At 30.7% G+C, this 26245-nt stretch overlaps 1 protein-coding gene across 1 annotated transcript; it reads right to left on the reverse strand.

The window, feature by feature from the left end:
- On the reverse strand, positions 1–25123 carry LOC126883707 (malignant fibrous histiocytoma-amplified sequence 1 homolog). The gene is made up of 2 exons (XM_050649369.1): positions 24966–25123; positions 1–1522 (listed from the first exon to the last, which is right to left on the reverse strand). The coding sequence occupies exons 1-2, from the start codon at positions 24967–24969 to the stop codon at positions 90–92; spliced, it is 1437 nt and encodes a 478-aa protein (XP_050505326.1). The 5' UTR covers positions 24970–25123; the 3' UTR covers positions 1–89.
- Between the last annotated feature and the right edge of the window lie 1122 nt (positions 25124–26245).

Here is a 26245-nt window from a genome sequence, read left to right on the forward strand (position 1 = left end):
TTAATTATTCTAAAATATAATTGACGATAAATGTAAAATTACAAAACATAGTCATTTTTTAGATCTATATATTATGGCATCAATACAATTTATTCAGCATCCTCGAACATCCAGTCTTCATCATGGACATAAACCTTTGGATCAACTTTGCAACTGCTTCTGTGGTGATAGTTTTCTACACCTGTCCATTCTTCATCAGCACTATCAATATCTGGATTCTTTGGTTTGGAAGGAACTGGCAAGTCCCAATCCTCCGTTTCGTCACAAAGGGTTACCGTTGGAATGATATCATTGCAATAGTTATCATTTATAGAAGTAGAACTACTTCTACTACAATAGGAAGACCTGTTAGATGGACACTTTTCCAATATTTTTATACCATCTGCTCGAAGTTCCAACTGTTTTAAAGACGTCCTTAACCTATTTTTCTTATCTTCATAGTTTGCCACTTCATTAGTGCTGAAATAATTTAGTTCCAGATCTAATTCTTCTAATTTATCACAGTCTATATTGATTGAATCCAAAGAATTATCATATAGATCTAATACTTTTAGTGCAGGCATATTGCTTAGTATGGTATCAATACTGTTTCTAGATGCTAACAGAACTTCTAGCGAAACTAACTTTTCTACTTGCTGTGGAATTGCTACAATCAAATTACTAGAAACATCCAATACCTTTAAGTTAACAAGAAACCGTATGCCATCGGGTAACCATGAGATAGAATTGTTATTAATGTAGAGTTCCTCTAATGTTTCCACCCAGCAGATGCCATCGGGAAACATATCTATGGATAAGTTGTTCATCTTTAATACCTTCAAATGCTTCCACTTTAGGTTCAGAAAAAGATTATCAGTCTCGTAGAACGTATTAAGAAAAGTTCTATACTTATTGCTCAGATCTAAATATTCGATAAAATTAAAACATCTAAGAAACTCATAATCGGCGTCCAACAAACAACTATTTTTAAACTTGACCTTCTTCAGTTTCATTTTGTCCACTGTACAGCTTAATTTGGCAAACTTATAGCTCGTGGAGTTATTGCAGCTAAAATTGATTTCCTCCAACTCTGTACATTGAAAATTAGTGATAAATTGAGGCAGAGATTTAAATGAATTGTTGTTGATTTTAAGAACTTTAAGCACATTTAAACAAGCTGGAGCTATATAAAATTGTTCGATCTTGTTATGACCGATATCAAGATGTTCTATGTATGTCATTCCGCTGTATATACAAACTGGTACTTTGGATAGATTATTGTGAGCCAGCACCAATTTTTTAATGTTTAGGTCCTTACAGGTATCTGGCAAATTTTCTAGATTACATCGAGACAAGTCTAAAGTTGAAATCTTGTCTAGAGCTAGGTTAGTATCACAAATATTGTTCTCAACAATATGAAAGAATTTTTCCAAGGCAACATATTCCTTTTCTACGATGTGATCACCGTTTCCACAGGGTATAATATCAATTACTTCATTTTGTTTTCTAAGAACCAGGATTTTCTTCGATGAAGATTCACAATCTAAAAAGAAAAGTAAAAATATAATGCAAATCGAGTGATGATTTGTTTTAAAATAAAACATTGGACACAGTAAAGTTGTACTGGTAAAAATAGTATATTTTGTAACAAGTGCAGAAAGGTGCTAATTTCTCACGAGTTTGAAAAGTTGCGGTACGAGCGCAAGCGAGTGCCGCAATTCAAACGAGTGAGAAATTACCTTTCTGTACGTGTTACACACTATACTTTTTCTACAACCACATATTTTGCTAAAACTAAAAATCACAATTTCCAATCGAAGATTTATTCTAACAATACATTATAAATTTTAAGGTACTAGTACACTTTAGAAGACCAACAATAATCATTTTTTTCAAGAATTTTTTCTCAGAACCTTTATTAAAAATGAACAATACAACGTTTTACATATTAACATATAACTCTTAGAGAGTACAAAAAATATGTTTTTTTTATTTATGCACGTACACGTCGTACACTTATATTGTAGAGGGCGCAAAAGTCGAGGCCTCGAAAAATGATGGCGGACAACAGTTAATCTCGGAATTGGATATCTGATACAAAAAAATCGCACTGCATTTGAAACAGGAAGGTAGCTTACGTGACAATTTACCACAATTTGACCATAAAAATAAAAAATAAATATTTTTTAACCATGAGAAACTGAAGAAAAACCGGCGATTTTTTCACAAATTTTTTTAAAATTTCCGTAAAATCTTTGTTTTGCGGAAGTTTTCACTAATGGTGGTAAATTGTCACGTAAGAAACCCTCCTTTTTCAAATGCCGTACAATTTTTTTGTTTCAGAGATCCCAATCCTGAGATTAACTGTCCGCCATCGGAACTACTTTTTTTCGAGGCCTCAACTTTGGCGCCCTCTATAATATTAGTGTACGTGCATAAATGAAAGAAGATATATTTTTGGTACTCTCTAAAAGTTGGATATTAATATGTAAAAAGTTGTATGTTCATTTTTAATAAAGTTTCTGAGAAAAAAAATTGTGAAAAAATGATTATTTTTGGTCTTCTAAAGTGTACTAGTACCTTAAACTGTGTTTAATTAATACTGATCAATTTAAGTTCCTTATACCTATAGTCCAGAGAAATAAGGTTTTTCTCGTGACACATCCCCCTCCAGGCCGAAACCAAATTTTTTGAGTAGTATGGACATCTATATTATTAACCTATATGTTTCCTGCAACCGATTTTGATGATATACATAGTTATAAACAAATGAAGATCGAAAAACGGTAAATTATCGCTTTTTTCGTCTATTACCAAAAAGTTAAACACTTTAAACAAATTTGAGAGTAAGAAACTCATAAATCGTATAAAAAAACTTCCATATGGCATTCGCTGAATATGTCCAACCTTATTGGTTGCTTAGAAAATTGCAAAATAAATCATAAATATTGAGTTTTTATAAATATTCGTAACTTAGGTAAAAATTAACTTAGAATCTTCTTATTACGCGGAATGCCGAGACTTCTTGTACTTAAATTATATTTTAAATTTCAAAGCAATTGGTCAAATAGTTTAAAAGTTATTTAATTTATTTTTCCCAAATTAATTTTTTTTGCAAACACTATAAGTCAGAAAATTATGAGGTTACAATAATACTTCGGACAGTTTATGAAAGAAGAACATTTATACTATTACCTTAATTAAAAATAAATGACAAAAAATAATTTTAAACAGTGTAAAATTATTTTGCAAAAACATGTCCATTTTTTGCTTACTTAAAAACAATTAGAATAACTTTTTAACCGTTACCCGTAGAAAAATTATTTTTGAAGTTATACTTCTTTACGGGCGTAATGACGGTGAAATTTTATATGGGAAAACCTAGCGACCGGGCGCATGCGCATTATAACTTTGTTCTGATTGGATGTTCAAATGACATGACAAAAATTATCCAATATGGCAGCTGTGGCACAGCTGTGGGACTTTGCATGGTTTGGTTATAATGTATGCTTGTTGCGTTTTAAAATTTGTAGGAAGAGAAACAACAAACAAAAAGTTAGTTAATGGTTATACTGCCTTTTTAAATAGTTTTCATATTATATTTTTGGACTTATTTACATAGAAGAGATGATTGTTGCATGCCAATGTGAAAGCTCATCAAACTGTGCCTAGTATGAGTGCCGCAGATCTCGCTTATTCAAAGCTAAAGAATCTTTCACTGGTAAGTGTTTTATAAATAGTTCATCAAATTTTGTTATGATATTTGAACATAGCCACTTTGCACGATGCAAGTGATTGCGAAATTTATTAGTCGTTATACGGGCTCCGATACCTACCTTGAACCTACCAAAATACATAAGTAGTATGTAATACTTTTATTTACATAATTTGATTACCATCAAAATTTCTATCAATATGCACCTAATATATTGTCTTCTTACTCTATGTTTTGTTGTATTTTTTCAATTCTGAATCATTTCAATTCAAAATCAAAATAATTTGATTTATATAAGTTAAAAATGTCAAAAGGTTAATCTGTTTAGTTAGACGATCTTCGCACATAATGACAAGCTGTCTCTGTGGCGAAGTTTTAATGCGGGTGAATCCCAATACAACGCAAATACCAGCCTCGTGGTAAGTTGGTTCGAATCCCAATAGAAACTTTTATTTTTTATTTATACATTTTATGATTGTAAGTACATTTATTATATAATTTTATTTTCAGAAAATACGTATTTGGTTAAAAATTTTTCCGACAATTAATGTTCAGAAATCATTTGTGGCATTTTTAATGTGTTTTTTGGCACTGTTTTAATAAAAATGTTTGAGAAGTAGTAAGTATAAATTAATTTAATATTTAAATAAAATATAAATAAAAAGTATATTAATTTCGTTTATAATCATATAATCATATAATAGAAGTATAACTTCTTACGTGCGTACAAAGTACACACACATTCTTTTTTTCATATTTAGAAAGACTGAATTTTTATACACATTTAGAAAGGAAAACAACTGTTCTAGGACATTTAGGGACAAAGTTAGCCCCCCCATTTTTTTAATTCACATGTTTTTGCAAAATTATTTTGCAATATCTATAATTATTTTTTGTCATTTTTTTTAAATTAAATTAATACTGTAAATTTTCTTCTTTCATAAACTATCCAAAATATTACTGTAACTTCATCATTTTCTGACTTACAGTGTTGCAAAAAAAATTAATTTTGGATAAACAAATTAAATAACTTTTAAACTATTTGACCAATTGCTTTGGAATTTAGGGTGTAATTAAAGCACCATAAGTCTCAGCATTCCGTGTAATAAGAAGGTTCTAAGTTAATTTTTACATAAGTTATGAATATTTATAAAAACTCAAAATTTATGATTTATTTGGCAATTTTCTAAGTAACCAATAAGGATAGACATATTCAGCGAACGCCATATTGAAGTCTTTTATACGGTTTATGAGTTTATTACTCTCAAATTTGTTTAAAATGCCCAATTTTTTAGTAAGAGACGAAAAAAGCGAAAATTTACCGTTTTTTGATCTTCATTTGTTTATAACTATGTATATCATCAAAATCGGCTGCAGGAAACATATACGTTATTATTATAGATGACCATATTACTCGAAAAATTTGGTTTCAGCCTGGAGGGGGATGTGTCACCAACATGATATTTTTTTTCCTTATTTCTCTGAACTACTAAACAAACTACACAGAAATCAGTTAAAAATTAATGCACTACATTAATTTGTTTGAATTTAAACTATTTTAAATAATTATTACAAAATAATGTCACATTTGGCGTTATATTTACGCAGTCACGAATTTACACCAAACCTACTTCATTCGACGTATCTTGCTAAGCTTGCTAAATCCTTATTGGTTAATTGATAATTATAAAATATTTATTAAGAATAAAATTCTAAAATAAAACAGTTGTAACATCCATAATTAAATTTCTATTCGATTATTTCATTCATAGGAGATTCTGGCCAATAGAAAGCTACAGAAATGCAAATTAAGGTGATAATTTTTGATAATATCCCGTCGTCAAGTATATTACGTCAGATGCCCTTCGTTGCTACGAAAAATACATTCAGTGACATTAATGACAATTAATGTTTTAAAACTTATAAAAGTGATGACTTTCAACCGTAAAATATTTTATAACAACTGTGTGTTTAACAGTACTAATTTGTACTTACATAAATAAATTACAATAACATTTTGGTTTTGAACAGTTTTATTCACGAAATAATCGCAACAAATTGCACTCGATCTCTAAAATTAATATAGAATTTTAGAGCTCTTGTGCAATTACTACTGATAATTAAGTATAATAATTGTCTTACAGGTTATATTTGTCTACACTTTAACCACAGATGTAAACAGAATATATAACGTTACTCAGAATGAGGTAGTCTACTGTGCAGAAAAGAACTTTCCGGGACAGAAACGTCACTTTTCTGCACAATAATGTCATATTTTATACTGTGAGAAAATAACTTTGTTAACATAAAACTGTACAGAAAAGTGCATTTTGATTAGTGGTTGTAGATAAAGATACATTTCTCAAGTGAACTATATTAACATACAGAGTGAGTTTTATGTATGACACGCCTCAATTATCGCAGAAACGGCTTTTACGATTTTTATAGGTTTTAGTGAGTAAGGGTATTGTAATGCAGCGGATATTATAGTGGTATTTGCATTGTTGTCAGATCATCCGTTTTTGTGGAAATCTAACGAACTTTCTTTTTTCAACTGGAACAGCCTATATATTTCTTGCGTTTTGAAGTCCTTAACGAATAGTGAATATTTTTCATGTAATATTCTTGCCATTATTGTAATATTCAAGGTATTTCATTTCAAATAAAAACTTCATTAGATTTTCAGAAAAGCGAAAGATCTGACAACAATGTAAATTCCACTACGATATCGGTCGGCTTAGAAGATCCCTACTCACCAAAATCTATATAAAAATCGTGCAAGCCGTTTCCGATATAATTGAGGCGCTTCATACAAAAAACTTACTTTGTATAGCTATATATAGAGGTTAGAGCCGGTCTTTTAATGGAGAAATTGTCTATATGCTGTGTCGTATATTATATGCTTGTAGAAATGACTTAATCTTTTGTAATAATATAACAAAATTTGTTTTTATTCAATAAATAACTAATACAAAATATAAACCATAACACTATTTCCACCTCCAATGTCTACGCAAGTTTGTAACCGATATTAAAATGACCGAACCACTTTTCTTATAGTAAGTCAAGATTATACAAAGTTTGCCTTATTCTATTTTTCATATAACCTGGCGTCGTTGGAAATTTTTGGTACACCAGGTTTTTATATTATAGCTCTAGATGAAAAACCAATATTTGATAAATCCGGTGATCCCGATGGCCAAACAGTTGGTTCTCTCCTGTCTATCCACCTCGCAGGAACGTTTTTATTTAGATGATTGTGAATAAGAGCAGTGTGATGAACTGAAGCTTCGTCGTGTAGAAACCATATTCTTTGTGGATAATTTTGCAGTAGTAATGGCAAATTATTATTCAGAAGATCCAAATATATAGCACTATTCACACGGCTGTCAACAAACTGTGAGTGAGCCAATCACATAGTCACATAGATCAGCTAGTTTGACTATGACTGTTAAAAGTAAGGATTGCTTGATACATAGTAATGAAAATTATCCCGATTCATTGCTCCATTTTTGTGAAATGTTGCGACATTGTTGCAACGATCAGCAACCGTTGCCAACCGTCAGACGCAAGCGCGTTCGTAGTCTACGAACTCAAACTGTTAACTGCGCAGCGCTAACTGTTAACTGCGCATGCGTCTGATGGTTGGCAACGGTTGCTGATCGATTGGATCGTACTACGAACAAACCTAATCATGCCTATTCTGTAACTCATTTCGATGATAGAAGTCAGTAAAATCGAATAGAAGTGACCAAGTCGAATAGAAATAGTCCAAATCCGTATTCCATAACTACTTCGGAATCTCTACAATCGTAATGTGAATAGAAATCACTTCGACAGCATTTACCCTGTCGAGATGAGATTTCGATTATCGGAATTGTGGTTGACGCAAGCGCATTTTGTTTTGTTTTGACGTTTATATTTTATATATAAAAATAATTAATTACATACTACTTATTTATAATTATTTATAGTATTTGTACCTTTTTTTAGCTGCTTAATTTTTAGTCTGTGGTGTTATTTGTTTAGAGAACTATATATATATTTCATTTAGACATGTACGAGTATGAATAATGGGACCTAACCTTATTTATTTGCTACTTGGCGTCTGAATGTTTCCCATTCACATTGTTGCCATATTTTATTCGCATATTTCTTGTACAATTGCAATCAATGGTATAATGCACAAGAATAGCATACGATAGACTTCTTATGCGTTAATTGATAAATAAATATTATACCAGTATACTTGTATATTTATCAGTCAACGCTCATAGTCTGAACAAATTATAGAAAAGATGCCATTTTTGCGAAAAGCTGTTTAGCAGTTATTTCAACTGGAATCGAATCTTAAAGATTGCATATTATTATAATCAAGTATGAATATATATGAAAAAATATATAAGAAAATAGCTTCAGAACAACATGCATATTATTAGTAATATCAATTTTAAATAATTTATTAATAATAATGAATTAATAACATCAATTTAAATATTTGGGCTAAGTATTTGGGTATAACATTAGATGCAAAACTACGCTGGAAGGTGCACGTTAAGAAAAAAAGGGAAGAGCTAAATATAAGATATAAAAAAATGTATTGGCTAATTGGAAGAAACTCCACACTGTCGATGCATAATAAGTTACTAATTTACAAACAAATATTGAGACCTGTATGGACTTATGGATGCCCACTATGGGGGTGTACTAGACCAAGTAATATAACAGTAATACAAAGATTCCAGAACAAAATACTAAGAAATATTGTAGATGCTCCTTGGTATGTTACAAACAGTGATCTCCATAAGGACCTAGGAATGGAAACTGTGGATATAATCATCAAGAAGATGGCAGGAAGTCACGAGCAACGACTTCACATGCACGAGAATATTGAGGCAATCCAGCTCCTCGATACTACTGGGCAAGTTAGAAGACTGAAGAGGACAAAACCTTATGAACTAGTTTAAGTGATAGGTGATAGTGAAAAGCAGAGCATAGTGCTTGTGCGCGTTAGTGTGTATGCTAGAATAGTGCACTATCTTGTTAGGTTAGATAAGAGACGCTATGGGGCAAGCTCTTAATTTTAAGGAACAGTAATAATTTAGGTTAGATTAAAATTGCTCATTGGTCAAGTATGATCAGATTGTAATTGTAATAATCATCATCGTAGTGATGATTATGGGAAAAAAAGAAAAAAAAATTTAAATATCTTTGATTTAAAAGCATTTATACTTCTTATCTTCACTTATCTTTTTTATTTATCAGTTTATCTTCTTTTTTATATCAATTTTAATTAACTTTAATTTAAAACCATTTATCCTCTTTTGAGCTTTTTGCATCCAGTATTTACACGAATATTTTATTTACTTCTCAAAACTTTGAGGATAGTATGAAGAAAGTATGAAAACATTGAGGAAATGGCAACGGTGTCATATTTCAAGTAACAAAATAGATCACAGAACACAATTTCGCTGGTTACTGCGCGGTTGCCACCTCCTCAGAACCGCGTGAAATAGAAGTCAGAGATTTCGATTACGATATGAGTTACAGAATACCGATCCAAACACAAAAATGACGCGATAGATATCAAACATTCCGATTTTGGGTAATTACGATTCGACTTGGTCATTTCTATTCGATTTGTTAAAAGTTACAGAATAGGGCTGAATGTATCTGCATGCGATACGGATGCATTTTATGTTTATGGAAGATTTTTGCCGCCTACGTTTGACTAATGTCATGTTGACGTGAAATTTCACGAGTAGTGAACTCATGAAATTTTATTGAAAATTCCACACCTGCACTTTTGAACCAATCAAAATACGTTATTTTGACAGATCACCATGGCAACGGAGGTATTTTATCGGAAATTTTTTGCTCGTGGGGTACCCAACAGCGAATTATAGTGGACATTTTTTGACGTTTACAATAACAGAACATTTTTGACAGACTGGTTTTTATTTGTTTACATAATTTAAAATAAAACGCCAAAAAATAATTTTCTATCACTTGTAGTTACTCAAAACTTATGTAAAATTGAAGAATATACTATTCTCTATCTTGAAATGGTATTCCCATCAACTACAATGAGTAGAAATTACGAATTTGAAAGCCTAAATAATTGCTGACAAAGCTATGGCGCGCTATTAATCTGTTCATGCAGCTTTGGATTTTCAAATGCAAATTTGGTGTGGAATCTTCTTACCGAATACCACGCGAAGTCAAATTAATATCCGGAAATTTTTTGACCTCTAGTGGTATTACTAGTGAAAATTCCAAGGCATTATTTATGTTCTTACTTAGTTCTTGTATAGTTCATAATCAGTTTATTTAGTTTCAAACTGAAATTGATCAGGTGTTAAGACAAATAAGTAAGTATTATTAATAAGCATGTTTAAATTTTTATAAAATAGGTTCTAGCTACTCTTACTTTTATTACTAAAAGTTTGTTTATTTTTTAGTTTTCTTCTTTTTTCTTTGTTATGAATCTAAAATATTTAAAAATTATGGGTTTTAGTTTTGTTTATTACAAAATATTCAAATAGTTAAATTAATATCCGGAAATTTTTTTTTGATCATGAATATTTTTAGAAAATTTCCCTCGTCTGCGACTCGGGAAATTTTCAAAATATTCATGATCTCAAAAAAATTTCCGGAAATAATTTGACCTCTAGTGGTATTACTAGTGAATATACAACTCAACGAGTGCGAACAAAACGATTCATAAAATTTTCAAAAGCTCTTACGTTTAGCTTCCTCCCTTAAGGATATCACTGTTTGTATATTCTGGATACTAGCAGGAAATTTCCAGAAATTATTCTAATACCCAGATCATATGTACTAATAATTCTTTCACAGAAAGATGCATGCGATAGGATGCATTTTATGTTTATGGAGAATTTTTGCCACTTATGTTTGACTAATGTCATATTGACGTGAAATTTCACGAGTAGTGAACTCATGAAATTTTATTGAATATGCAACTCACCGAGTGCGAACAAAACGATTCATAAAATTTTCAAAAGCTCTTACGTTTACCTTCCTCCCTTCAGGATATCACTGTTGGTATATTCTGGATGCTAGCAGGAAATTTCCAGAAATTATTCTAATACCCAGATCATATGTACTAATAATTCTTTCACAGAAAGATGCATGCGATAGGGATGCATTTTATGTTTATGGAGAATTTTTGCCACTTATGTTTGACTAATGTCATATTGACGTGAAATTTCACGAGTAGTGAACTCATGAAATTTTATTGAATATGCAACTCACCGAGTGCGAACAAAACGATTCATAAAATTTTCAAAAGCTCTTACGTTTACCTTCCTCCCTTCAGGATATCACTGTTGGTATATTCTGGATGCTAGCAGGAAATTTCCAGAAATTATTCTAATACCCAGATCATATCTACTAATAATTCTTCCACAGAAAGATGCATGCGATAGTGATGCATTTTATGTTTATCAAGGATTTTTGCCGCCTATGTTTGACTAATGTCATGTTGACGTAAAATTTCACGAGTAGTGAACTCATGAAATTTTATTGAATATTCAACTCAACGAGTGCGAACAAAACGATTCATAAAATTTTCAAAAGCTCTTACGTTTACCTTCCTCCCTTCAGGATATCACTGTTGGTATATTCTGGATGCTAGCAGACAATTTCGAGAAATTATTCTAATACCCAGATCATATCTACTAATAATTCTTCCACAGAAAGATGCATGCGATAGTGATGCATTTTATGTTTATCAAGGATTTTTGCCGCCTATGTTTGACTAATGTCATGTTGACGTGAAATTTCACGAGTAGTGAACTCATGAAATTTTATTGAATATACAACTCACCGAGTGCGAACAAAAAGATTCATAAAATTTTCAAAAGCTCTTACGTTTAGCTTCCTCCCTTCTGGATATCACTGTTGGTATATTCTGGATGCTAGCAGGAAATTTCCAGAAATTATTCTAATACCCAGATCATATCTACTAATACTCTGGGATAATTAGCAAAATTCATGGAAGTCATTTACCAGCAATTTTATTGCTGGAATCGAATTATAAGATCCTATATAATTTATAATATATGTATGCAAAGTCCGCAGATAGTGTGCTACTTTTTTTATAAACAAAATGGCGCCGACAAATCGTATTTTTTTCAATTATTGCTCTATAACTCCGAAGATTTTCACTTTACAACAAAAATACCCAAATAAAAATTCACCGCAATTAAATTCTGTATAGAGATATGTTTTCCCGATTTGCTCCAACCAAAATTTTCCTCAGAAAATGCGGGTTTTCCCAACAAAAACTCTAATTTTCAAATAAAGTTTTAGGTAAGTAATTATTAATCAATAATTAAATAACTTAGTGACATCAAAGCTTTCTTGGTATATATTGTAATTCCAGCAGCCGGTAAAAATTAAACGAATATTTTAGCAACAATTCAATTGTTAATTAACAATAATTTACGATAGCCATAATAGCCACAATAATCATGATACATTGATCAAACTTATAAAGATTATATAGATGAAATGCTTATTTAATATTTTATCGACAAAATATAAATTTTTCGTTTTGTTGCATAATCTTTAAATTTTGAAAAAAAAAAATAGTTATAATACGCTGGTCTAATTAGTAAAGTACAAATAAAGATTATTTACCAGCAATTTTATTTACCAGCAATTTTATTGCTGGAATCGAATATTATGATCCTATATATTAATAATATATGTATGCAAAGTCCGCCAGATAGTGTGCTACTTTTTTAATTAACAAAATGGCGCCCCCAAATCGTGTTTTTTTCAATTATTGGTCTATAACTCCGAAGATTTTAACTTTACACCAAAAACACTCAAATAAAAATTCACCCCAATTTAATTCTACATAGAGGCATGTTTTTCCCGATTTGTTCCGACGAAAATTTTCCTCGGAATAGATTATAACTGCAGAAGCCGGTGAAAATTAAACGAATATTTTAGCAACAATTCAATTGTTAATTAAGAATTTCCAGTCGCAATAACAACCAAAATAATCATGAGACATTGATCAAACTTAGAAAGATTATAAAGATGTGATGACTATTTAATATTTTGTCGACAAAATATAAATTTTTCATTTTTATGCATAATCTTTAAATGTTAAAAAAAAAGTTATAAACAAATTAACATTTCTCAGAAATTGTTTATTAGATACTAATTTTAAAAAATACTTAAAATGTGTATTTCAAAGGTCTTGAAAATTAATGCTTTAAAAAAATTTTCCAACCATTTGCAAAAAAGTTATGAAACAGCAAAGTAAATATACGATTGCTCCGTTGTTTATAATTTGTTTTAATTGTTTCAAAGCTTAAAAGTGAGTCTGTGGTACAATCTAATTACTCACAAAGAATATCAAATATTAGTTCAATGGTTATATTTTAATCAAAGATTAAAAATACTTTTTTTTGTAATTCTTAGCGCGAAAATAGGCTTGATACAGAGCCGGAGCTAAAATGTTCACTCGAAGCGACTGACACGCAGTATACATAATATTATAATTTTATTTACTAAGTGTATGTCGCGCGGCGGTTGTCGTTTCGAGTGAAAATTTTAGCTACAGTACTGTATTAGTCTACTTTTGCGCGTGTAAATTACAAAAAAATATATTTATAATCTTTAATTAAAATATAACCATTAAACTAATAATCGATATTTTTTGTAAATAATTAGCCTGTACTTTAAACTCACTTTTACGCTTTGAAAGAATTAAAAAAAATTATAAACAATGTTGTAATCGTATGTTTACTTTGCTGTTTCATAAAGTTCTAAAGCATTCATTTTCAAGATATTTGAAATACGCATTTTAACTATTTTTTTAAATTAAAATATAATAAAAACTTTCTGAGAAACGTTAACTTGTTTATAACTATTTTTTTCAATTTTCACCAGCTTCTGGAACTATAATCTAAACCATGAAGGCTTTTATGTCACCAAATTATTTAATTATTGGTAGATAATTACTTATCTAAAACTTTATTTGAAAATTAAAGATTTTGTTGGGAAAACCCGCATTTTCCGAGGAAAATTTTCGTCGAAGCAGATCGGGAAAATATGTCTATGCAGAATTTAATTCCGGTGAATTTTTATTTGAGTGTTTTTGTTGTAAACTTAAAATTTTCGGAGTTATAGAGCAATAATTGAAAAAAACACAATTTTCGGGCGCCATTTTGTTTATAAAAAAAGTAGCACATTATCTGCGGACTTTGCATACATATATTATTAATATATATGAAAATTGCTGGTAAATAACTTTTCCCAAAAATGGCCTATTCTCGGATAATCAGCCCAGACGATAATAATTCTTTCACAGAAAGATGCATGCGATAGGGATGCATTTTATGTTTATGGAGGATTTTTGCCGCTTATGTTTGACTAATGTCATGTTGACGTGAAATTTTACGAGTAGTGAACTCATAAAATTTTATTGAATATGCAACTCACCGAGTGCGAAAAAAACGATTCATAAATTTTCAAAAGCTCTTACGTTTGACTTCCTTCCTTCAGGATATCACTGTTGGTATATTCTGGATGCTAGCAGGCAATCTCCAGAAATTATTCTAATACCCAGATTATATCTACTAATAATTCTTCCACAGAAAGATGCATGCGATAGGGATGCATTTTATGTTGATGGAGGATTTTTGCCGCTTATGTTTGACTAATGTTATGTTGACGTGAAATTTCACGAGTAGTGAACTCATAAAATTTTATTGAATATGCAACTCACCGAGTGCGAACAAAACGATTCATAAAATTTTCAAAAGCTCTTACGTTTAGCTTCCTTCCTTCAGGATATCACTGTTGGTATATTCTGGATGCAAGTCGGCAATTTCCAGAAATTATTCTAATACCCAGATCATATCTACTAATAATTCTTCCACAGAAAGATGCATACATCCATATGCACGCTGTTTATACAGCGCTACAGGTCTTGTAGGCCCCAGGCTTCCAAAAACCTGGGTATTTCCCTCCACTTTTTCAGGCCCTTTAATCTTTCCAAACTCTCAGTCCTATTTCTGACAAGTATTGCTTTACTGCTTCCAACTATTTCTTCATTTGAAGAATGTTTCTCTTTGTTTTCCACATTTCTCCCTCCTTTAGTATTGGTTTAATATTTTGATTCTCTGGCATTCGTGTAATGCGATCAAGCTATCTAGCTCTTTGGGTTCGTATTTTTGCCGTAATTATTGGTTTTCCATCCATCATCATTATTTCTTTATTTGTTTGTTTTCTCCAAATATTCTCTGCCATCTGTATGCCTCCTATTTTTTTTCCTATTTTGACTATTTTTCTGAATACCTTTACTTCCCAGATTTCTACTTTTTTTTTCTTTGCTGGTTCATAATCTACGTTTCGCTGGCATATATCACTGTGAGTCTGATTACTATCTCGTACACTCACAGCTATTTTAGCTTTTATTTATAGGCGCACTCTCACAGTTCGATTTTAGTTAATCAACTAAAATCCAATGTGAATAGCTGTGAGAACATACTTATGTCTAGCGCCCGACCCATTACTTTGTGCCGTGTACAGTAGGAAAAATGAAAGAATACCCATGAACGAACATATAAAACACGGTGTATTTTTCTGTCACCGTGCACACAAAAAATTGGCCAGCGCAAGTACATGTAATAATTATTATTACATGTACTTGCGCTAGGCAATTTTCTTTGTGACACGGTGACAGGAAAATACAGCGTGTTTTATATGTTCGTTCATGGGTATTCTTTCATTTTTCCGACTGTAGCTTGGATTGCTTATATGAACTTGAATCGTCGAAATGGGCTAATAAAGTTTTGCTATAAACCACTTTAAAAAGCTCACATTGTAAGGTATGAATGAATAAAATGTATAATACCTTTTCTGTAGATGTATTTAAAAATGAAACTGAAGAGCTATTACTATAAAGAGTGATCTGTAGGTATACCTATAACTGTGGCTATGCTTGACTTAAATAAAACAACGATTAGATATAAAAAAATCACAAATTTTAGTAAAGGGAAAGTACGTTGAAAAGTATTTAAATACCAAGTATTAAATACTAAAAATGTACCCAAGTTCTTGGGTAATTTTTTTCTTAATCATTCACCCTTTTTGCACATTTCATATTTTTAACTTGGTATCAGAGCCGAGGGGCCGTATTTCAAAATTTAAATAATGTTTGTAGGTATTTAAATACTTTAGACTTTAGAGCATTTAAATACCAAGTATTTATTTATAATTATATAGTATTTAAACAGTTGGTATTAAAATACTCTAAAATCTAAAGTATTTAAATACATATGTAATTACAAAAAAAATATTTAAATTTTGAAATACTGCCCATCAGCTCTGATACCAACTTAAAAGGGCATATACTAGTTCGCTCCGGCGGTCAGATTTTAATACCCAACAGAAAAGGGTCACGGATAAATTCGCTCCGGCCATTAGAAATCAAAATTTCTGAATCAGTTACTAACATTTTTCAAAATAGGGACTAAAAAATGAAGTGAATATTATACCAAATAATCTAATTCAACTGTCTTGTATATAAATATGTAATAAATAATATTTTATATAATTTCTATATAAAATACGAAAACCACTACCAAATTTGCCGATATTAATTCTCACAGAACTTGGTAGATAAATATTTAATCCGCTTAATCATGGGAGCGAACTAGTATATGATTAAAAGGTTTTTTTGACCACGGGAGCGAACTAGTGTGCTCCCAGTTAAAAATATGAAATGTGCAAAAAGGGTGGATGATTAAGAAAAAATTACCCAAAAACTTTGCCAAATTTAATAAAATTTTTGATTTTTTTATATCTAATCGTTGATTTATTTTAGTCAAGCATATAGCCACAGTTATAGATATAGATCACTCTTTATAGTAATAACTTTTCATTTTCATTTTAAAATACATCTACAAAAAAGGTACTACATATGTATTTGATTCATTCATGCCTTACAATGTGAATTTTTAAAGTGGTTAATGTAGCAAAACTTTATTATTTATAGGCCCATTTCGCCGATTCAAGTTCATATGGGCAACTTAAACTACACGGCACAAAGTAGTGGGTCTGGCGCTAGATATAAGTTGAGAACATAATATGTTTTAATTTTAATCGGTCAACTTTTGTTGCTTCGACAAAAGATTGATCCAGTCAAACTTTATCGTTCAAGTTATAAGTCATCGACATTTTATTTTGAACAACCCGTTTATCGTTTTTGTTTCCGACACCAAAGTACACTATGGGCCATTCCACGAACATACGCCTGTTTTGGATTACTTCGACAACGAATATTTTACTGTACAACATAAGAAGTACGAAAGTAAATGGCGCTAATAATTATTCCAATAAACAACAATGTAATTTGCAGTTTACTTTCGTTCTTCTTATTTTGCACAGTAAAATATTCGTTGTCGAAATAATCCAAAACAGGCGTATGTTCGTGGAATAGGGTATAATTACATTTGACCTCGACATCGTGATGTTTTCCGGTATACGAAAGTTAGATATCGCCGATGTCTTGGCGACACGTCCGTACATTTCGGCTTTTCGACTCGACCTCCTAAGAATGGAACCATACTTACAGAAGAGAATGAGATTATGGAGAGGGGGAGAGAATATTTTGAAGAACTCTTGGAAGTAGAACAAGTAGAAGGAAATAAGATATAACAAAACAGAAATCAACACTCCCCCCACAAGAGCAACAGGAGCAGATAGAAAATATAACACAAAAAGAATTAACAAATGCAATTAACAAAATCAAGATGGGCAAAGCATCATGACATGACGATATAACTGCAGAAATGGTCAAATACATAAATGAAGAAAGACAACAAGAACTACTAAACATCATGAACCAAGCTAAGAAAGAAAAGAAAGTTCCACTAGATTAGCAGATAGGCATTATAACACCATTGTATAAAAAAGGAGACAGCAAAAAATGCTCAAACTATAAAGGAATAACACTTGGAAGCAGAGTAGAAAAACTTTATGCTAGTATACTAGAAAACAGGCTAAGAGAAAAACTAGAAAACACTTTTGAGGAGAGCCAGAGTGGTTTCAGAAGAAAGAGGGACGAACGATCAGATTTTCATAATGAGACAAATAGTAGAAAAGACTCTTAAAACAGAAAAATAAACACATGCATGTTTCATAGATATGAAAAAAGTTTTCCACAGAATAAAAAAGATCTAATAGGATGCATCCAGAGTTTATACGAAAAGATAAAAAGCTATGTAAGGACAAAAAATGAAAAATCAAAAATATTCGACAGCAACATTGGATTAAAACAGGGTTGTGTCCTGAGCGCACTACTTTTTAACCTAGTATTAGATGACGTAATAAAAAAAATGCAAACACAACTGGAGAAAATATTATAATGTAGAATATTGGAAGTTGAGAATGATACAAATAACAGAACTATGCTATGCAGACGACCTGGTGATCATTTAGTCAATGTGGTGAGACCGCTCCCGTTTGAAAAAATTTCTGATTCGGTTTCTTTGTGGATTACTTTTCAAAAATTTCCCCTTTAATCAAATCTGAAGGGTACCTGGCGGATTTTTTGGGCGGAAATTGTGTAAACAATTTTTTTTAAATAAATACAAAAGATCACATTTTTTTGACCCAAAAAATATTTGTTTTGGGTTTTTTTGGTCATTCTAAACAAGAAAGGTATCTTGTGAATTTTCCCAAAAATTGATAGTTTTCGAGTTATACGCGATTTAAAATCTGAGAATTGCGAAAATACGCATTTTCAAGGCTTAAAAACTCTTATTTACATTGGGATTTTTGAGGTTGCCAAGTACTTTAATTATAGATTAAACATTCATTTTTAAGATTATGAAGAGTTATCAGGTCTAACCTTAATTTGGACCGCCGTTTTTTAATTGTTAATTATGAATGTCCATCCGATTTTTTTTCCGGTGAAGCGCGCTCTATTTAAAAAATCTGTTTTCCTGCTAAAAATACGTTTCTTCTTATATTTGGAAAAAGTTAATAGTTTTAAAGTTATAAGTGATTTAAAATTCGAAAAATGCGAAAATATGCATTTTCGGATTTTAAATCGCGTATAACTTTAAAACTACTCACTTTTGAGATAAATGACAAGAAACCTATTTTATTTAGAATGTCCCAAAGCATCTAAAAATTATATTTTAGGAGTAAAATAGGAGATTTTTGGAAATATTGCGCGCCGCATCGGCAAAAAATCGGAGGAACACGCACAATTAACAATTAAATAACAACGGTGTAAATTGAAGTTACCAAATCAGTCTTCAGAATCTTGAAAATGAATGTTTTAACTACAATTTAAGTATTTGGCAACCTCAAAAATACTAATTTAAATATGCGTTTTTAAGCCTTGAAAATGCGTATTTGCGAATTTTTCAGATTTTAAATCGCCTATAACTCGAAAACTGTCAATTTTTGAGAAAAATCACAAGATACCTCTCTTGTTTAGAATGACCCAAAAAACCTAAACAAGTATTTTTCGGGTTAAAAAATTGTGATCTTTTGTATTTGTTTAAAAAAATTGTTTAAACAATTTCTGCCTAAAAATTCCGCCCGTCACCCTTCAGATTTGTTAAAAGGGAAATTCAAATTTTTGAATAGGAATCCACAAAGAAACCGAATCAGACATTTTTTCAGACGGGAGCGGTCTCACCACATGGACTAATTGGGAAGTCAGAAAAACAATTACAAGAAAAAATAAACATAGTGTATGGAGAGCTAAAAATCAGAAACATGAAAATAAACAAAGAAAAATAAAAAACAATGATAGTTGGAAGACAAAAAGAAAAACACAAAATAGAAGTAGATGTCAAGCAACTTGAACAGGTAGACAGATATAAGTATTTGGGGGTAATCATAAGCTTGTATGGAAAATTAAAAGATGAGATAAATAAAAGAATTGCAAAGACTGGTAATCTATATAAGAGTAACTTTTTAAATAAGAAATAAATACCTAAGAATATAAAAACGGAAATAGTAAAAAAGATAAGAGAAATGTGAAACCCACTCTAACCCATGCCTGTGAAGCTTGGGCATTAACAAAAAGACAATAGAATAGACGAATAAGCACAGAAATGAGATTTTTGAGAACAATAGAGGGAAAAACAAGGAAAGATAAAATTAGAAATCAAACCTTTAAAGAAAATCTGAAAATACACCCAGTTACAACAACAATCGAACAAGGACAACTTAGACGGCTGGACATGTACTGAGAAGGGGAGAAGAAAAAATAGTAAGACAGATATATGGAGCGAAAGATATGGGAAAAAAGAAGAGAGGAAGACCAAGAAAAACGTGGACAGAAGTGAGGCCGACAAAAGACGAATAAAATGGGAGGAAACAAAAGCATTGGCCATGGATAGAAGGAAAAGAAAGGGAATGTGGAAGAAAACTACGAAGAACCCAACTCCACAATAACTAACACCGAAAGGTAGAAGAAATCTGGATTAAGTAAGTAAGTAGGTATTCTTCCTGGTGTAAACGATCCCTGGTAGTCTCACAGAAAGATTCATTTTTAAAATTAAAGTCAAGTCACACAGAAAAATTTAAAAAGGTAATAATATTATTATGAAAAGTGTCATTTCTTCAATGAACTGTTATACCGTTTTTTAGTGATACAAGTAGCCCTTTACTTATTAACAATTTTGCTCGTCACAATCGACTGTTATAAATGTTTTATTAAATACTTCTTGGCTCAGAGGTGTAACCAGGATGATCCTAAGCGGGTAGGGGAGGGGGGTAACAACTAATTGATGGTATCTGGGGGATTACTCCAGGCTGTGGGTGAAAAATAGGTCGATTTCAGGATATAATTCAGGAATTTTTGAAACCTATCAGGTGTTGTAAAGGACGATGCCAGGAATAACTTCTACTAAAATGTGACCAAAAATATTGTGAGCTTTTTTTGTTATTGCGATTTTCATTTGTTAAATTTGCAATTTTTAAAGATTTTTAATTTTGCAGCTTAAGATATTGATTCTAGGGAAAAACTTTTTAATAGAAAGTTGTAGTAAATTAAAAACCCTACAATGTGAGCTGTGGTAAGTTTAATTTCGTTTATTGGTTATTGCAACACAGCCTGCGAAAGGTCCAAAATGGCCGTTTTTTACAATTGCGTTATTTATTGTACAAATAATTTTTTTTTATTTTTTAAAGCTTTAAAATTAAGATCTTTCAATTTCAAACATAAAAAAATTGTAAGGCCGGATTAACGAATTTGTTGCTTAGATATTATAAATTGTTTATCCCAAGAGGTCAAATGTCGAAGGGCATAACTTTTTGAAAAAAAAATCGTAGAGAGTTGGTGAAACATCCAATCTCCTTCTAAGGAGTTATATTTTCATATTCTGATGTAAATAAATGCGTAAAACATTTTTAAACTTCTAATTTTTGGGTTTGAAAATAAGTGGTCAAATTTCGTTATAATCATTTAGAGCTGAAGCGGCCTTATACATCCTATGAGTTTTTAACTTACAGATTATTGTTGCTGAAAAGAAACGACGATTTATAAAAAAATAAAAAATTTCTACGACCAGCTGAAGCCGAGCTAATAGGCTATTGATTATGTTCAAAATAAGAGAGCTAAAAGGAACTACAACGTTAACGGGATTTTATTGTCTCATATGGTCAACGGACATCTATGTTTGAAAAAACCGCGGAGTGCTACCATTTAAATGGGTGCGTTTTTAAGAAAGGGGTGAATTAGTCCCTAGGCACAGGGTGAATTATGGTGAGTTCCATTCATTTTTGGTACAAACACTTCTAAAGGAAAATTATTGTTCCAGGATAAATTTACTATCGAAATATCATATTTTTAAGTCAAAAGTATTTTTTTTTACAAAAATACATTCAAAAGAAAAGCAAGAAAAAAACACAAAAGAAAGTAATTTTGTTTTTAGCCCCTTAATTTCTTTCCACATGGATATAGGTATAGGCATTGCTTCAGCAAAAAATAACTTCCATCCTTCTTTTTTAAAATGACGTTTGGTAGAAGACTCCAGGATTTATAGTTTCCAAAATAGAATTTTTCAAAATTTGCCGCTCACAGAATTTTTGTGAAATTTTCCCCATTATTTCGCAAACATTGTTCTGTAACTTTTTTCTACGCATTTCTAGGTATATGCAATGGTACATTTAGTAAAAAGAGAAGTCAATTGCCTTTAAAATGGTCTACTGTGTAAGGTCGTACGACTATTTTTAAAGAAGTTATGCTTTTTCAAGCTTTTATACTTTTAATGATTTTTGATATATTTTATGATTATTTTTTTAAATTTCTCATTATGACTTTTTTTCTTGTACATTTAAGTATATACATTTTAGAATAAAAAAAGCTTATTTTCTTTACTTTAAAATGTTGTATTGCAATCATCTCTAGCACTATTTTTAAACAAGATATCCGTGGGATATCCAAGGGGATCCGTAATTTGAGAAAAAATTTAAATTTTTTTTATTTTTTCAATTAGAAGAATATAATTGCATATTGTAACATAATTTTTAATTCTAAATAACTTTTCTTGATAACACTTTTCGATATTGTGGAATATAAAGGTACTTTACTCTTGAGCTAAATTCATATTTTTTAACATACCTCGTACACTATTGATAAAATTTTATATCTGATGATTACATCTTAGGTTTTAGACTATGCAGAGCATTTTATAAAGAATAATTTTTTTCATAAAGTTAATAATAAAAAGTTTTCCATATGGTTCCAACTTAGTGGGACCTATTGCATGTGTATATGTCAAACTATGAAAAAGCATATCTTGTTTAAAAATAGACCTAGAATTTTTTACAATACACCATTTTAAAGTAAAGAAAATAAGCTTTCCTTTTTATTGCACAATGTGTATACCTAAGTATACAATAAAAAGTTATAATGAGAAATTTAAAAATAATCGTAAAATATATCAAAAATCATTAAAAGTATAAAATTTTGAAAAACCATATCTTACTTAAAAATAGTCATACAGCCTTATACGATAGACCATTTTAAAGGTAATTGACTTTGCTTCCTACTAAATGTAACACTGCATATACCTAAAGCTGCGTAAAAAAAAGTTAAAGAACAATGTTTGCGAAGTAACAAGGAAAATCGCCCAAAATTGTTGTGAGTGGCGAAATTTGAAAAATCATATTTTGGAAACTGTAAATCATACAGACTTACACCAAACGCCATTTTAAAGAGGAAGGATGGAAGTTTTTTTTCTATGAAGTAATGCCTATACCTATATCCCCGTGAAAAAAAGTTGTAGGGCAAGAAACAAAAATGCTACCTTTCGTGTTTTTTTCTTGCTTTTCTTTTGAATATATTTTTGTAAAAAAAAATATTTTTGACTTTAAAATGTGATATTTCGATAGTAAATTTAACCTGAAACAATTTTTCTGTAGACGTGTTTGTACCAAAGGTGAATAGAACTCACTCTAATTTGCCCTGTGCCTAGGGACTAATTCACCCTTTTCTCAAAAACGCACCCCTTTAAATGGTAGCACTCCGCGGTTTTTTCATATATAGAGTTCCAATGACTCTATGAAACAATAAAACCCCGTTAACGTTGTAGTTCCTTTCTGAAATACATAATCAATAGCCTATAAATGTGGGGTTTGAAAATAGGGGGCAAATTTCGTTATAAACATTTAGAGCTGAAGCGGCCCTGTACATCCTATGAGTTTCTAACTTACAGATTATTGTTGCTAAAGACGAAACGAAGATTTATAAAAAAATTTGTGCAACAAATTCGTTAATCTGGCCTTGCAATTTTTTTATGTTTGGAATTGAAAGATCTTCATTTTCAAGCTTTAATTAAATAAAAAAAATTATTTGTACAATAAATAACGCAATTGTAAAAAACGGCCATTTTGGACCTTTCGCATGCTGTTTTGCAATAACCAATAAACGAAATTAAACTTACCATAGCTCAAATTGTAGGTTTTTTAATTTACTAAAACTTTCTATCAAAAAGTTTTTCTCTAAAATCAATATCCTAAGCTACAAAATTAAAAATCTTTAAAAATTGCAAATTTAACAAATGAAAATCGCAATTAAAAAAAAAGCTCACAATATTTTTGGTCACATTTTAGTACAAGTTATTCCTGGCATCGTCCTTTACAACACCTGATAGGTTTCAAAAATTCCTGAATTATATCACGTTTTTTCACCCACAGCCTGGGGTAGATATAGAATAGTAATGGAGTTAAGCGTATAGAGCTCAAAGTACATCTAAATGGAGGGGGGGGGGGGGGGGGTTATAACACCCAAACCCAGCCTGGTTACGCCTATGTCTTGGCTTAGAATACTGTTGATATAACATTAGTCTAAAAACTGCTACATTTATTGCATATTGTTCTTATGTATATTTTTACTTATTTATTTATTGAATAAGAATAATTTTGTTGTCAAGAATAAGATAAATATTTCTACTTACAAACATTCAAGTTATTCCCGAAAATTGCATAAAACTGAAAATATCTTGGGGAGTAATGAGTTTAGGTATGGAAAATGCTTCATAAAAATGATCATAAAAAGGATCATAAATGCAGTGTTAAGAAAGCCTTCCATCTCAGAATTAAAAAAGTACAGATTTAAATATAAAATATTAAGTGTAGGTATTTTCTAATGTAGGTATGTTTGTAATGTTTACATAATTATGAAAGTGCTTATAGAAAATTGCAAATAGCCGAAACGTTTAAGCAATAATAAAGTGTTTTATTTATAACAAATAGACAAACCCAGGAATTCAAAAAGTTACTATATAAATATGCTATATAAATATATTATACAATTTTAGTGTTGAATTCTTAACCTAATCCGTCTTATTGTTACGCCATTGATTGCTTCTCGGTCTAACGTGTAACCGTCGCACCGCCAATCGGTAGGAATTTATGCTGCGTTGTCAATACTTTAGAAGTATTGTTTAGGTATGTAATTATTACCTAAATTATTTTAATTTATAAACTTCAACAGACTCCTGTGTCACAAACAAAGATACTTTAACCACCTTAATAATATACTTATGATCAAAAATATAGTTTTAAGAATGTACATCTATTATGTAATATAAATTAATTTCACCAAAAAGAGTAATGTTGGCATGGCAATAGCGCATAGTTCCATTCCTTCAACACCACCACCGTAATGTAACCTAATGCAATTTTCGTGTAAACAAAATGTAAACACAGTTTGACATTTGTGTTATACAAAAAATATGTAAATAAACAGACTTACCCATATTTAAAACCTCGTAGTTTATGGTCTACGTTTAAAATAGGAATTAATCACGGCTGACAATATTAACACATCACTTTATTATTATTTTCTCAAATACAGTGAGCAATAGTAAGGTTAAAGATACATGTGCATGTGGACAAAAGTGTCATGTCAGTGTCAAGCAAGTATAAAAATATAAACGACTTCATAAACTACAAACCGATTCTCAACGAGTGATCAGGTGCGCACGGAGATTTATTCATGTGGGCGTGAATTTTGCTTATCGTAATATTTTATGCTTGGAATGTAATTAATATACGCCGATATGATATATTTCTTATACAGACATGTATATATACGGGGATGTCGAAGTAGTGATTATACAAAAAAAAGCAATGAAGACGTACATTCTATACTTTAAAATATTACGATTCCAGTCAAATTACTTTTAATAAAATGTTGACATTAAGAAAGATACAGGGTGTTAAATTTATAATAACAAATTTTATTTTTCGCTATAACTTTCATGTTTTTGGATATTTATGTATAAAAACTGGAGGCTTTTTGAGTATGAGGAATTCTAATTTGATGCATACCTTGATGTAGCTTATAGAAGAGGCCACATATTTGTGGCATAAATTTTTTTTGCTTTTCAAGTTAGCACAGTTTGTCTCAAAAATATTAAAGATACCTACATTATTTCAAAAAAAGTGTTTATAATATTAAAACTAAACAGTTTTCGAGATAATCGCATTTTAAAAATCAGCGCGTAACTCTTAAAATTGTCAGGCAGTGCTTAGATTTTTACGTAAACAACGGTGCGGGGTGCATTTGCACCCCAACTGTATGTTCATTTTTTATATGTGAACGTCGGGGAAATTAATTTGAAAGATAATTAGGACTTATTTACTATAGTACGAAACATAATTTTACAAAAAAAGTGTTCATTCCTTCTTAAAAAAAATATTATCCTCGTAATACAAACACATGAAATTTTTCACAGAATAAGCAACAAAAAGTTTTTACACACAATACAGTTATGCCGGGACTTTCGGTCTTTTTTCTCTGACATAAGTAACACCGACCTTGTCCCGTAGCTCTGTTAGCTTCAGGTAAAACATCAAAAACGTCCAATTCAGGATACGAAATTTTCATCATTTGCACCCAAAAGTCATTTTTTAAACAAAGCACGTAAACGCAAAAAGTTTTAAATTCTGTAATGGGTGGAATACGTTTAGAATTGAATTTAATATGAATAAAAAAATGGACAAAAATCAAAAAAATTTATTAAAAAAGAT

This window comes from Diabrotica virgifera, chromosome 4, assembly GCF_917563875.1.
Source record: "Diabrotica virgifera virgifera chromosome 4, PGI_DIABVI_V3a".
In the NCBI taxonomy this organism is placed as follows: domain Eukaryota; kingdom Metazoa; phylum Arthropoda; class Insecta; order Coleoptera; family Chrysomelidae; genus Diabrotica; species Diabrotica virgifera.